We start from the raw sequence: 16,248 nt of genomic DNA on the forward strand, positions 1-16,248 counted from the left end.
GATGAAGTTTTGAACCCTAATAATAATATTATCAATTTGTAAAAAATATGTAAGTACCTATTTGATTATGTTACGATCAATGATGAAAATTAATTATATCATGACCATATATATATCGTATATCATTGTTGTGTTGCTTTTTAGACGGACATCAATATTATTGACCGAACTTTTTGATGAACTACAACGATTTGGGAGTATTTATTTTAATTTTAACATACCATTACTTTAATGGTACAAATACGACCGGGTGTGCCATTTTGTGTACGTTTAACTGATCAATTTAATAAAATACGTGTCGACTACGTAACCGATTTAGGCTACGGTTACTATGGATGCGAGTTTTGACGAGTTCTGACGAATTCGACAGAACAAACAAACGTCTTTTTTTTCAAAGAAAATTTTTACAATGGCTACGAAAAAAAAAGCATCAAAACACACACTATGTTGTCAAAAACAGTTAAACATTCAAACAAATTTGATTTTTTCGTGAAATCTGGGTTTGTTTTGGGTATTTTCATGCGTATAATTTCGAGTAAATTAATTTGGTTAACGAACCATGAATTTCAATAAATTGATTAGTATTGTGTACGAGAACAGGTGTTTGCGGGTTATGAGTGACAAAAATTATCGTGGCAGAGATATGCCGCAACAGACGAGAGATATTTCTCGACAAAAGTGGGAGAAAGTTTCTATCGAACTCAACGCTAGTAATTAGTACAAATTTTTATTAATACGTCATGTTGAAATGAATATATTAAAATCAGAGACGTGTTTAATGGAGGCAAAGGGAACATTTGCTCTCCGGTGTTATAATTTTCATATTTTTAGAGCGGCATCAACATATTTTTAAAGCAAGTAACCAATTATTGGAAAACGGGAATATATATATATAGAACTCACATCCATAGTAGACGTCGCCTAAGGAGTAGTCATGGTTTTAACGAACTTCAAAAGAAAACATGTGCTTTCTTTCGCGATTCGTGTGAAAAGTTTAAGAATGACTTAAAACCTAAGCAGTATAAACACATTATTATTTAACTTATCTGGAGAGATTTAGATACTGCTAACGATAATTATATCTGGTTCTTATCGATTATTCTAGCATTGTTCATAAACGTGCGCCAATGTTAGAAAATTAATTATTTTGCCTACCAACACCGGTCGTAATTATAAAAGTAATGCCTGGTAAATTTACCAGAAATGTTCGTAGTTTGCACTTTACCGCACGTCATTAGAACAATATCAACAATCAACACTTTGTTGTTATTGATACAATGGGTTGGTTAAAAAAAAAAAAAAATCTGTACAGTTGACATAATAATATATATTATATGCAGATAAATTATAATTAATAACAATACAATACGACAGTATTCGTTTCAATTTTTACTTTTCCGTCACGACGAAAATGCGTCGTGCCGTGATAAAACGTTGAACAGTGTGGTATTGTACGTATACAACGCGTATAGACTATTATACTTAAATACATTATAATATTAAAGTATTAGATGTGCGATGGCATAGAAAAAAAAAAAAAAACAGAAAAATAAAAATAAAAGAAGAAATGTTTCTAAAACATGTTTAGAGATCGGTCGTAAAAGTTTTCGGATAGTTTTGTGTGGAGACCATCGACTCGGTGTTTGAATGACACGTCCGCCGGTTGTCGATGATCAGTTGACCTGACGAAGTTGACGACGACTCTGAAACCGACGTGACGCATTGTGTTATGATTATAATAATAATATACCCGTAGAATTGTTAAAATCTATAAAAAAAAAAAAAAACCGTTACTGCGTCTTTACCGTAAAATCGGAATCGGTAACGTTTTGTTTTATTCTTTTCATTACAGGATTGGGTTTGTCGCTGATACACTAAGACTCAAAAGTGATGGATTCGCGCTCGGATATAAGAGATAAACATACAATTTAGGGACAGCGTATCAACATGTAATACTTGAGAGTAGCGCGTTTGCTCGTAAATAATAGTGGCAATAATAATAATTATTAATGTTGTCAAGTTTATAGGAGACGTTTTAAACTTTAGATACCATTAATGCGTACGTTGTGTATGGAGCCGTTTAGATATCGCGGTTGTTGTTTATTATATTGTATACAGAGTTGGTATCTTTGTCTCTCTCACAGTCTTTCTCTCTTTCTTTCCCTCTATTTTTCCTTATAATCAGTACTCGTGTAAGATCCGTATCAATTTGTCAAAATGTTTATTAAAACGGACTATGAGGAGAGAAAAACAAAGGTGAACACAGATTCATGTAGACGGATACTCGGTGCGAGTACATGGAAATAATGACCATAAAATAAGCATAAATAGTAATCGATTATAATACATCATGTGTGTGTTTAGTCGCCGAGGTTGACGACGATCGTCTACCGAAACTGTACGTGCATAAAACGTCATTAAAATACTCTACGTATTTATCATACGCATAATAGTTTTTTGTGTCAAAAAAATAAAATAAAGAAACTCCTTCGAAAAAAAAGTTCTTTGTACTTGCACTATTACAAAAAAAAAAAAAAAAATAAAAAGGAGAAAACCGTCCGATTGAAATACGTCCAGAAAAAAATAAGCAAACAAATCTACGGTTTTCGTTTCGTAAATGAAATGGTATATTTTTTACCTCCTAATAACCACAAAATAATAATGTAGTTTGAGTTTTAAGGATATCGCAAAAATAATGCTTTTGTTATAAATCGTTAGTTGTCACGAACGTATGTTCAACGTACCTATAGTGCAATATAATATAATTTTATATGATACTGGGTATTATAACACCAAGAAAATAATAATTATTTTCGTTTTTTTTCTTTGTGGAAATCGTTCACTAGACATTTAGAGTATTTACTGCAATTGTTCATAATTAAAATTATTCAAATCAAATTTTGATTTAAAAATGCTGATTTTTTGTTTAAATTCTAATTAATACCGAAAAAATTATTGTTCTATATAAATGTCAATGTACCATACGTAAACGGTATATTATGATAACGGTGAATTCGTCATTTTACTATTTAGGTTTGGAAGGAGTAAACACGAACAATGTTGTTGTAATGGTGTATAATTTAATTTTCTTTCTGCAGTTGAAAATGTAAACACGGTTTATCGTTAGAATAATTGCTTATTACAGTCGAGTTGTGATAACTCGAATCGGAAGAGGGAAAAATTCGAGTTCAACTGCAATTATTAACAATCAGTCCATCTTATATTATATTTTAATTATGAAATCAGCTACTGTATAGTATCGTAATTTCCATAAATATATTATCTTCGGGCAATTAAATATTAACCGTCGTTGAACGTGGCATAAACATAAAAAGTTGGTTGTTAATATTTTTTTCAAATAATTACATTAAAATTCGGAAAAAAATCTACGCTTCGTCGATTTCGAAATGTCAAATGTTATACTACTGATGTGATAGTACTATTGTGTACTATATTTACTTTACTCGATTGTCGCTGTCGTAGCATATTTAGATTAAACAATCCCCCTAAGAGGGTCGTGACATTTTAAAAAACGGTCGTTAATAATTTTGTACCAACGGAAGGGTTATGGATTACGTGTGTCAAAAATTGCTTAAGATTAACGATTTCTCTCGGACGAATAATATAATGAATGTGTTGCGTAGGCGAAGAGATTTGCATCATCGAATTAAAATACGTTTTGGGGAATCGAAAAAGCGTGTTCTTCTCGACTTGTTGTCTCCCTCCAGATTTGGAGTCGGTAATGTTTTTTATTTCATTTTTTAATAGCCAACACGTCGATTTGAGATGATCAAGAACCGTCTGTTGTTTTTGGACTATTGCAAGTGCGGGTAGTCGACGGGAATTTCCCGCGCACCGGTTCACGTGATGCGAGAAGATTTCACTGCCAGGACAATCGCCGCAGGACACTTACGGGACCGCGACGTGAGACAACATCGTAACGATCGCGCAATGATCGTACGGATATGGAAAAACAGATTTGAATCAAATTCCTATCCGGATTCGACGAAACATCCGGATTTGCGAATTCACTTTTACTACAACTTTTAATTATTTTTAATTTCTAGTAATAAAACACAACGTGTATTACATACATCTGTGACCTACAGCGATAGCATGACCAAACGTCCAATGAACTCGTCTCAACCGCATAACCATCGAGTGTTTGTCGAACGCGGTTTTTCGAACACGAGTTAAATCTGTACCGTCGAAACACACAATACGGGAACGGTACAAAATAACAATCGTTATCGATTTACTTGCACGGACAAGTTTTCTTACGGTTACCGGACGATCCGGATAGCGCACCTAAACCGGGATTTCCCGTAACCGGGATTTCCCGTCGTCGATCGCCCACCGTATACACAATCGTAAAACGTTACCGGGCGCGATGCATTGCTGCTCCGGCGGCGGGGAACAGCCTTGTTTCCAGTTGGCGTGCAACAGGTCCGCGGACTTGAGGCCGGGCACGTCGAAGTCCGGGAACTGCACGTGCTTCCTGGAACCCCTGCGCGAACCGCCCGAGGTGCACGTGGACCCGGTGGCCGCCGACGTGGCCACGGCGGTCACCGTCGTCTTCGTGGGGCTCTGCGTGGGCGACGCCGGCAGCGTGGCGGGCCGCCTGGAGCTCAGGCAGCTGGTCCCGGTCGGCTGGCTCGTGTACCTCACCGGCGATATCTGCACCACGGACACACGCGATAACGCGCGCGTCATCAAATTCTGATCGGCGAAAAACGCGAACGGGCTATCGCCTAACCCCGTGTCGTCGTTTTACCGTTCAGCACCGGGACGAGTGGACGCGACCAACGTACGCGATATGATTAATTACGACCCCGCAGTCGAAAACGTGACCGTGGTCGCGACGACCCGAATCGGAAGAGGGAAAAATTCGATTTTTATATAAAACGTCCGACGTTCGACCGCGCGACTGTTGACAATCGGTCTTATGTTTTAACCGCGTGATCGGCTGCTGTACGGTGTGCACGCGCGAGGGCGCGGACTATGGGCCTTTCCCCCCCCCCCCCCCCATCCCCCTCATCCAACATTTAAGTGCCCTGTTCACGATACGTCGACCGTGATCCACGTTTTTTTGCGTGCAATAATAATGTAAGGGTTACCGCGAGTCGGTTATATCGTTCGTAGGACCAGCGTTTCTCTGAACACAATAGCTGCGGTCGACCGTCGTCGGCGAGACGTAATATAGTAATTATAAATATGAAAAAAAAAAAAAACCAACTAATCTTTCTAACTTTTTTTTGCCGCAGGTTGATAAATTTATTTTTATTTTTATATTAGCTACCTATTAAAAGTTTACTACTCAAAAGTAGTTTTTGTTGTACACGATTATTTCGATCGAAAAATTGAGCGTTTCGGTAAACTTTTCGGAGAAATTATTGGATGAGACGGGTTTTAAGCGCTGCGACAGGTATAGGGTTGACTATCCTTGTGTCTCCCGAATTACTTTAATATCTGGTTGTAACTCGGCAAGATTTCGAGCGTTAAACTGTCTTCCTATACGGATTGAATATTATGAATTTTTAATTTGAATGTACAGAAAATAATCGAAGAAAAAATTACACAACCGACCTTTCGCAGCAGACCAAAAATACTAGAAATGCGGCACGTCGGTATCTTGGTTCCAATAACGTAATCGATTTTGAATAATTTACTCAGAAGTCGTATTATAGTTTCTACGCACGCCGAAAAAAAGTTTTTAATACAATAAGAATGATAATCGTAACTGTTCGTATTCAACTCCATTAATACTCAATTAGATTTTTTTCTTACAATATTATATACTAAAAAGTTACAGCTCTGCTATAACCTTTTTTTTATTTTATTAAGAGTATTTTTATTTTTAAAGGAGTATTTATTACTATTTTAAATCGAGCCAGGTACTAGGATTAAAATCTAAAACGGTGAAATGGGTCGTGATCCTTAAATGTATAGTTTTGAACGTTCACTACAGGTCTTAAAAATGGTCGCTCAAAGACGCGAATGACGGTTTATCATTTCTCTTCGTCCCTTGAATAATTATGTTGCATTATTATATAATATTAGTCAAAAAGTATTAACAGAAACAGTATTACTGGATATAATTTTAAAGAAACATGAACACAAAATAATGCACATGAGGTTGTAAAAATATGGGTACATTTTACCCAAAGTCTAACATAATATTACACATTGCCATAATGAAACGATCGAATAAGTAAATAATAACTCAAATAAGAGCAATGTCGCATTTTTCTGGTGTTGAGCATTTTTTTGTTTTTTTGAGAACAAAATTTTAAGGGGGACATTTTATCGATAATTTCAGAAATACACTTGTTCATTATCATCTCGCTGCTCCAACATTTTGATTTTTAACGTAATATAACATAATGTCTATCTGTTTTACGTAATATTACCGTTCGGAAAAGCTGTTTTAAAGTTACAATTGGCCGGTTAAATTTTTAAAAAACTATTTTATAAATTGATCGATATTTTAATAATAGTTGCTCGTGAACTAAGATTTTAGCCATTTCAAATATGCGATATTTAATGACGATATTACAAACTGTTATTTAATTTATAATAAAAATTCAAACTTGAAATGCAAAATTATAATATTTTAAAATAAATATAGTGCAACGAGAAATATATTCTTAGGAAGAACTAACGGGGAGAAAAAACAGGAATTGTTCAAAGTGAATTATATTTGTATTCGTATACGGTCAACGGAATAGATTTTATAACATAGAAATGGGGAAAACTGCACGGTAACATTACAAATTGTTCTTGAAAATTACATTTGATGAACGACGATTATGATTCAAAACTAAAGATAATTTGATTGATTAAGTCTGTTTTTGAAGTATAATTTATTAGAAAACCCGCCTTGGATTGTTACTCATAAACGATGTTTAATCTCTTGCAAATGGATATTTTATTAAAACTGAAGACTTTGATTCACATAGAAATTACCATAAATATAAAGTTGGGTCGTGATGGTTTAAATGTATTTTTTTTATTTATTTATTTTTTTCCTTTATGAGTTCAAAATGTGTTTAATGTATTTAATCTTAAAGTCAAAAAATTTCTTAATGTTTTAAAATGAAAATTATTAAAATATTAAAACATTTAATTATATTTAGATGTTAATTTAGGATGGTAAACAAATGAAGCGTTCGAGGTTTAAATCCTCTCCCCCTAACCAATGTTTTGAAAAAATATTTCTTTCTTAGCGTAACTATACATATTATTTATGTTTTTGATGAAATATTTTTCGTGTACGTATCTGTGTTAAGTTATGAAAAAATATTATTTCGCTTAATTAAAAAATGGGATTCATACGCAATAGTGTTATTAATACTTTTATGAGATATGCTATAGAATAAGTAAATTATAAAAAATTTAATGAAGTGTATTATAAGCAAAAATCTTTTGAAAATGAATAGAGTTTCATTTACTTTGTTTTAACTATTTTAAAACCTTTAATTTAATACAACTAATGTACTAAATTAAAGTATACATTTAATTAACTAGCAATATATGTTCACCCCTAAGCATAATTTTTACGTAATTATACGTTTTTGGAGAAAATTAAAAACTTCGGGTGTTTACCTTTAAAGTTTGTTCAAATCGCGCTGTACCTCTTCCAGCCATTAATTCTTGATATTGAGATATCACACAGAGTACTGCGTACATCTGTAAAATATATAATAATGTTATTGTTAAAGATAACACAGAAAAAATATGTATCTAATACGTGTATGGGTATGGGTGAAGATAATGATAAAAATATTATTATAAAATACATTATGTATGCGTAGGATCCTCTACTGTCATAGGGGTTATATGTTGTACTACCTACTTTTATAAATTGAAATGTTTGTTTTCCCAAACATTATTAACTTAACCGTATGTGTTTACCTAATTTTTTTATTTATATAATTTATAAAATGATTGATCGAGTACACCAAGTAATTTGAATGGAATATGGTGATGTGACTATTTTTGAAAAACTGAAAAGAGGAACTAGATTCGTAGATTCGTCTTTTACATATACTTAGATGTATCTGGATTTGTAACAATATTTCGTGAGAAAATAAATCACCAAGTGAAAACTGCAATTGTAATAGATGCTGTACTGCGTATCAGTTTAAAGATGATGACTTTTATTTTTTTATATATTAGCTATTCCTTACACTTCAATCCGGTGACATACTGAATTTATGCTGCGACAAAACCAACCCGTTAACATTATATGTCGTCATTCGGAATTCACCGAAAAATTTGCTTTGTGGCGCACAAAAATACAGACTGACAAGTTTTTTTGTTCTCCGTTCAGCGTCCCAATTACGAATATTAAATATTTTTACAGTAGTCCTCAGAATATAAAGGTGTTGGGATTCGCCATACAATCCATATCTGTAAAAACCTTAACCTTGCATGAAATTAAAAAATAATAATGCATTGTTAATCATTCCGTCGCTTAATCTATTTTATTGAGACATGAGTTCTATATTTTATCATATTTACCACCCGCATAGATGGACTGTAGACTAGTGGTAGTTATAAGTATACTTTTTTGGAAAGGTGACTTGCGTAACCTAACCTCATCCCACCACAGAAAAAATAATAATATTGACATATTTATGGAATTAAAAACATTATAAAAATAATGATAACTTATTGTAAACGATTAAAAGCTGTTTTAAAATGTTTGTTAAAACATTTTAATATTAATTTATTTTTTAAGGAAAAATACAATCCATAAAAACATTTGTTCAGTAAACAGTTATACATATATATATATATATATAATTATATATAATATATATAATTAATACAATATATCGTAATATGAATAAGAGAACATTGGGACATTCAGTACGAATGTTAGAGGAATAAATTTAAACTTGAATAATATAAATGTATTCATTATTTATGTATAATATAATATTAAATCAAAATTAATAGTCAGTCGATTCGGAAGACAATATTTGTCGAAAATTTTGTAAAAACGAAGAAAATGAAATGTAGATTATAGAAAGCTAACGATTTTTGTTTCACTATTTTTTTTTTATAGCAATCCGTTTAATCGATATTTGCACGTGCAAGTTGTAGTATTTTCTATTCATGTATGTGTGTATAGTTTAGGAATACCACCAACAAAATGAACCGACCGACGTGACTGTAATCTCTGTGACAATATTACTCGTATATCGAATAATAATATGTAGGTATATTGCTGTCGGATGTCGTCAGTACCGAATTAACCTACAAGCAAGTTGAGCCTGTAGAATTTTTTTTTTTATACAGAGAACATTTAAAATCTGTAGATTTGCACGTAAAGTCGACAGCCAAACGAGACTCGGCATCGGTCGAATTATTACGGGGCAAGTTTCGGTCGACAGAAATGTTCAGACTAAACCTGGATTTTTGTTGAGTTCACCAAAACTATACAGTATACATAATTGAATTTCTTTCTGGAGTTACAAAAAGGCTATATTTTTAATAATAAATTTAATAATTTTTCACAATTAATCATGTTGTACATACTGTTATCGAGGTGAATGACGAAAGGAAAATAACAAATATACTACTCGTGCGTCATAATATTATGAAAATTAAATTAAATCCTACAAAATTTATTTTTGTTTGTTTGTGCTTGTTTTTATTTTTTTAATAATAACATAAACGCGTTTGTATTATGTAAATAAAGTTATTACAAAAACTATTAATATAAGTATTATATCGATTCGAAAAAACTAAATATTATGTTTTAATCAGGAATCCACTGTATTCGGTTGTGTACGACCGAATTTATTAGGTGTAATGTGATCATTACAATTTAATTCCATATTTTAATTTTTTTCATTCGTATTCAACCACTGCTGGATCTAGTCTGACCGTAGCCTAAATTTGTTTGATTGGTAATTAAAAATATATTTCACGTTTACGACCGAAACGATTTTACACATGGGTTTAAACAGTTTTTAAGTTTTTCATCGACATCATTATTATTAATTAGGTATTAAGAACGAAAATGAGAATAAGAATATTTTGCTTAATATAAGATGATAGTGGATTTAAATGTGATCGAGAGTTTTCTAAATGTTGAAAGGTTATTACACTTAAATATTTTTCTTATGAACAGTACCGGATTTACAAATTGTGTAAATCGGAGTACAACATAATATTAGCTACCCTAAAAGTTGCCAATAAAAAATGCATGTGTCCTAACGTGTGTCAAAATACGGATTATTATTGGTGATTTAAATTTTAAATATTCACACAATCAATAAATATATCATACATATATTTAATATTTATATATTATGGAAATGTTTATTTTTAATAAAAAAACAAATAATTTAGAACTTAAAACTATATCATAATTTAATGAAGCATTAGAATCTAATATTAAAATAATAGTAAACTAATATTTTCTCTTATTTACTATTTCCTCTTGTTTCTCTAGTGTGCCATCTGTATTTTATAACAAATGTACGAGTGCATATATTTTAGTATTTATAATTCAAAAATGTATCTGACACGATTATATATTTATATGAATAAATAAAATTATAATTAATTTTTAGTTTAGAAGCACGGTTGAGATATATAGGACAGCTGTATACTTTTTTTTTACTTTTTATGGCCAATAAGGCTCGTCTGACTTATTTGTTCACGAAGCACTTAATCCGGCATTGGCTGTGGTGTAATCCGTATACCCGACATAATAAACGCCCATCCGTCTTTGTTCCCGTCGCAATCTTCATTGCCTATACTTCTTATTTTTCTCTGGACGAATGTGTCGCTTATGGATTGCTGCTTTTCACAAACTATTCATGTGTTACGTTCGAGCAATTGTAAATTTTTATTTTTTTTTCTCTTTGATTGATTGTTTTATTACCTTGTATGAATGTATTCCTACATGACATTTACTTATTGTGTCATTAGGTACAGATTGTAAATTTCATTAAAAAAAAATGTTGATAAAACGATAAAAATTCCAAACGTCAGTTACATTGTAGTAAAAAATGCATAACATTTTAATTTCTTTTATATAAGACTTGAAAATTGTGTATAAGATTTTTGATATGATTTTATTTGTTGCTAAAAAATATTTAATTGGAAAGTTGAAAAAATTATTTTCTAAGTATTACAAAATGAAATTTAAACGAAATCGGATATTTTAACAAATTTCCATTGAACAATATAAGTTATTTAGTGAAAGTTAGTCAGAGTTTCGAACTATTTTAACGAAATTTGTGCTTTGAACGAGCAATTCAATTTAAGATTTTTCTAAATTCAAGATATTTTTTTTTATTTTGCGAAACTTAGAACATTAAAATTTCAACCTACAGAAACCTAAAGAAATTTGGTTCTTCTTCTATATTGACCATATTTATAAATATAAACTGATCCATCCTACCACTTTCACTCAGAATATTTATTTTTTTTATAGTAATGGTACATTTGCTTCAAGTTTAAAAAACCAATACGATTCAACCATCTCTGTATCTCACCAGGCCATGGTGTCTCACTTAACCAAAAGTTCTGCCTTTTTTATAAATTACATTTCGAATTTTGTTCGAAAAAAAAAAGAAATTTAAATTAACAGTAGGTTTTCTAACCATCAACAAAGAAACATGTTAATCGAGTATTATTTTCTTTATAAGTTTAAGCGAAGCGTTACCTCACTTTCTTCACCATCAAAGATGCCACACGAATTAATAACTCTATGGTTAAAATCGTAGATATTATAATTATATATGATATGGATGTCAGATCGGGATGATCTGTTAAATTAAAAATCAGATATTTTATACGAACTAGCTTCAAAACACTAAAATTCCGTCAGTGTCGTTTGGACCGAAAATATTTTTGCTAAAAATTTTTAATTTATGTTTATCTTAAGTTCAGAGATTTTTTTTTTGTAGATATTTGATTAAAATTTTTTTTTTGTTAAAATTATAAACTATTTAAACTGTAGTCTCAGGAACGTGTCGACTGAACATATTAATATTTGGATTAGTATTTACTTGTATGTTTTCATCATCTCTCCCGCTTACTTTAATACCTTCCAAATAATCGTGTGTACACGTTATTGTTCATCCGATACTAACACTGAGTAATACCAATACAGCTTACACACCTATGTTCACTCATCCATTCAGAGCGGAGTTTCCATGCATTTTATTATTATAATTTTTTAACATTATTTTTATGTTCCCAAACAGTAGTTAGCTCAAAGATCAACGTGGATATAGCAGGATTGACGAACTGTACGTTTTCTTTTTCATTTTAATTTTTCTCCATATAAGGCGTAAAAAATAAGTATAGTTATACAGATAATATATAAAATTAATTCGTTAAACAAAAATGGTTTTTCAATGAAGTATACACGGAGTTTCACGGAGGAAATGCGTCATGTAAAGAGCCCCATTAAATTAAGGTTTGACAGTAACATTGAACAAATTACGTATTTCGTACCCAACAATAGCTTTTTATTATGCTAATAATCCATAGGGCATAGTAATAACCAACTTCACAATTTGATCAACCACGATCAGTATATCTTGCTCCGCAGAGTGGTGATGAACCAGTAACGGTTCCAGGAGGGTTTTGGGGGTTAACCCCCCAAATTAGGAAAAATATGTATTAAAAATCAATAATTTTCATTATCAAGGGAAATTATTTTTCAAACCCCCCTCCCAAAAAAAAAAAGAAAAGAAAATCCTGTATACGCCACTGTGTTGAACTACTATCAACTGACATCATAAAGATGATATTTAGTATTTAGTTCGATGCGTATAGGTTACATATTATTATAACGCATTATTAAGAACTCAGGTTTAATTTCGGTAAAATCTTTTATATTTGTCTTTTATACTTGTAGGGATTAGTGTCTGCAGCAGCTTTTGACATCGCTGTGAACGATTCATCGTGCGCTATAATTGTGACCACGGATCGTTTTAGATTATTAATGGAGTGAAAACCCGTACACGTTCATAATAATGTGGTGATTTTTATCGGCGCGAAGGAGAGCATTATTTCATGTGTAGAAATGTACACCTCGATAATTCCGCATGGATCGATAGCATACGGTGGTTGGTTGTAATTTGTGCGGAACAATGTAAATATTGATATTGCACATCGGCGATGGAAAATATTAAGTATTATAGAAAAAGAAAAAAAATGCTCACGGGAATGTTTAGAACTTGTATCGATTTCAGGTTCAATACCAATGAACATCACAAGACGTCTACCACCGAGGTGACAACGTTGAAAAGCAAAAATTATCTCAACGTGTTGCGTTCCGTATTCGTTAATCATTAAATATTTCATAGGAATTCAATAGAAAATATTAACCTATTAATTTGTATAAAGAAAGTTGTGAATTATTTAAAACTTTTAAACGGCTCGTTATCGGAAGTGTACTGTTTATTCACGTGCGACCCGAACACTTTTTAATATACAATTACAAACATGTTTACCGCCTACACAACAAATCTTACTGTATTAGATACGATTTGAAATGTAAGTGTAAATAAAATATTACATATGTTTACATAAACACATAATATTAAGCGTGTTCATAAAACGAAACCGACTTTCCCGTTGATTCTCCTAAGTTCGTTTTCAACCGAATATGAAAATACCGAACATCGTTAGTTTCCTAAGGCCGCTGTAATTTCATTTACTCTCGGTTGGGTGTTGATTTTCTGTAGCGTTTTGAACGGCGAGCGTATAAAACCAAATATTCTTTACCTGTCGTCGCATATCATTATTTATATTACCTTTACTATGTATATTAGGTATGTGTCTCTAAATCTTATTTACCCTTCAACGTTGTTTCGTAATACTATTATGCGATATTTGAAGAAAATAAAAACATAATTTTAAATATATTTACTTTTTGTATATTTTATCTACATTTTATGATATTGGTCGTTTGGAAAAGCATAAATATCGTATAAAATAAGACAGCTAAAAACAAACTTGTTTTTATAACTTGCGGAAAATATTTTAAAACCATTTTAAAACATCAAAAAAGGTCCACAAAAGATTAGAAATTACCTAATAATGGAAAATTAAAATATTTTATGATTTGTAGATCAATATCAACGCAGTTATCTGGCAAATAAAGCATTGCCTATACTCTAAAGCTTGTGTTACACGATGCTAGTTTACAAGGAACTGGTCGCTATTTGCAAGTAAAAAAGCATCGTCTAAATTGAAAACGACGATAGTAAATCGGTAGGAAATTTTCCTATGATACCAGTTTGCTAGTGCAAGTTGAAACACATCAACTATTTGACGAACCAGAGTGCTATTTTATCAATGGAGGTGAAAATAGTATCGTGTGACTGTAAAACAAGTTGTTTATTTTATACTAGTAGCTTGTACAATACCTCGGTAGTACGATGTTTGTTTATTTATCAGTAATTAAAACGGGCTGAAGTTAAAAACACATATGTGACAATAATAACAATAATGTCAATTATAATAATAACAATGATAGTAATACAAAAGTGCTAGTACAATAGATGACTGTTGGTATCGTGTACACGAAATAACGGTCTTACCATGCGTTAGTGAAACGGTTGACTAGTATAACGTTTCACTGGTCGCAAGTAAATTAGCATCGCGTAAACTGCGCTCAAGGCTCTAACCTTTTCTCTCATGCACTCCGCGAGCACGAAGCGTTTGCTAGACAAACCTTTCCGTTTTCTGTTGTATACTTAAAGATGTATATATATATATCACCATTACATACGATACATGTGTCGGTCGGTTGTGTTACAGCGCCGCACGTAAAACAGTTCAGGTACGCCTGCGATTGTAATTCACGCTCCCGGCTCGGGCATTTGTTGACCTAGACGCGATTCTGGATTAAACGTTTCATTACTGTAATGCTGTCGGCGTAAAAACAAGTGTAAAATATGACCCGAATGGGTCACGGTTCGATTGCTACGTGTTTCCTTTTCGAGCGTTTTGTTGTAATTTTGATTTACATCGAATGATCGCATTAAATACTTTCGAGACCGTGCAATAATATAAATCGTTCAACACTTTCAATCAATAATAATCATCCATCGGGTATCTGGTGCGTCCGTTGCTGTACAATAATTCAATAATCAAACAATGTGTTTCCGTAATAATAATGTGCCGTTGGAGGAGCGTCGATAGTTGAAGGGTTTAAAAACGACATTAATTATCAGTGTTCCGGGTACGAGATGAAGTCAGAGAAAGTCAGAGAAGAGAACGTCATTTATTTATTCCGCTGAGAAAATTAATTTTATTTTTCGGTCAATTAAAACGCATTAAGGGTATGGGTATAGTGTAGAGAATTGAGGTTTATTCGGAATAATTCATCAAACGGGATATACCGCAATATTTTTATACTTCACGCATTAACGGTTGACGACCATTGATTAAAAATATCTTTTTTCAGAACAAACAATAAAATAATATGCTATTCTAAAATTATAACACGATACCAGTAGTGAGTATATAAATACATTTAAAACCACGTGCTTATAACATCGGATCTTAAATATGATCAATTATCTCACGAAACGAAGTAATTGCTTTATTTAACCATTCATAGCCGTACGTCAAATTTTTAAATTTATTTATTTTGAGTCAGTAATTTGTCACTCGGACACTGCAGTTGTTTTTTAGCATCGCACAATACATATTTTATTTATATTCATTTATTTCTATTTATTCAAGCATACGATGGTTTTATTAATGTAAATTTTAAATTTCACAGAAAAACCTAGATAGACTATTTCTACGTTACACATTATAATTTCTTAAAATTTATTTATTCTTGTCTTTAAAGAAAGTAATAATTGTGTTCTGCATAAATTGAGTGTATTATATGAATATGGCTGAAAATCGAATGGGCATTTAGAAAGTCCGTAGGTTAACCCAGGTTTTATTATCCAGATGACCTGACATTTTTTTGAATTCAAAATCTGATAAAATGAACACATATATTTTTATATAAATAATGTTTTCGTTTTTTAACAATTTTCGTCTTATGGGACAATTAAAGTAAATGTTGTATATACTTATATCAAAAGAATTATATAATTAAAACCGTTTTTAGAGAGCGCAATAATAATTGATTTAAATATATTAATTTGATGGTGCTACTCCTTTTACACAGTTTTTTGTGTTTCCAAACCATCAGAGTATCATTAATGTTTGAAATTTGTATAGTCAGGATTTTCATAAATATAA

The 16,248-nt window shown here is 31.8% G+C and overlaps 1 protein-coding gene across 4 annotated transcripts in view; it reads right to left on the reverse strand.

The window, feature by feature from the left end:
* Window positions 1–1,325: 1,325 nt before the first annotated feature.
* Window positions 1,326–16,248, reverse strand: part of LOC112688205 — a 149,061-nt gene continuing 134,138 nt past the window's right edge. For 3 of the 4 annotated variants that reach the window (XM_025561282.1, XM_025561283.1, XM_025561284.1), the window contains exons 7-9: window positions 7,606–7,689; window positions 4,383–4,677; window positions 1,326–1,703 (exon numbers count right to left, since the gene is read on the reverse strand). In XM_025561282.1, coding sequence (XP_025417067.1) covers window positions 1,585–1,703; window positions 4,383–4,677; window positions 7,606–7,689 — 498 coding nt within the window. In that variant the 3' untranslated portion in view covers window positions 1,326–1,584. The remainder of the gene's footprint in view (window positions 1,704–4,382; window positions 4,678–7,605; window positions 7,690–16,248) is intronic. The other variant, XM_025561285.1, reaches the window with a different exon arrangement.

Source organism: Sipha flava, unplaced genomic scaffold (genome assembly GCF_003268045.1).
Source record: "Sipha flava isolate LNK unplaced genomic scaffold, YSA_version1 37_pilon_pilon, whole genome shotgun sequence".
Classification (NCBI taxonomy): domain Eukaryota; kingdom Metazoa; phylum Arthropoda; class Insecta; order Hemiptera; family Aphididae; genus Sipha; species Sipha flava.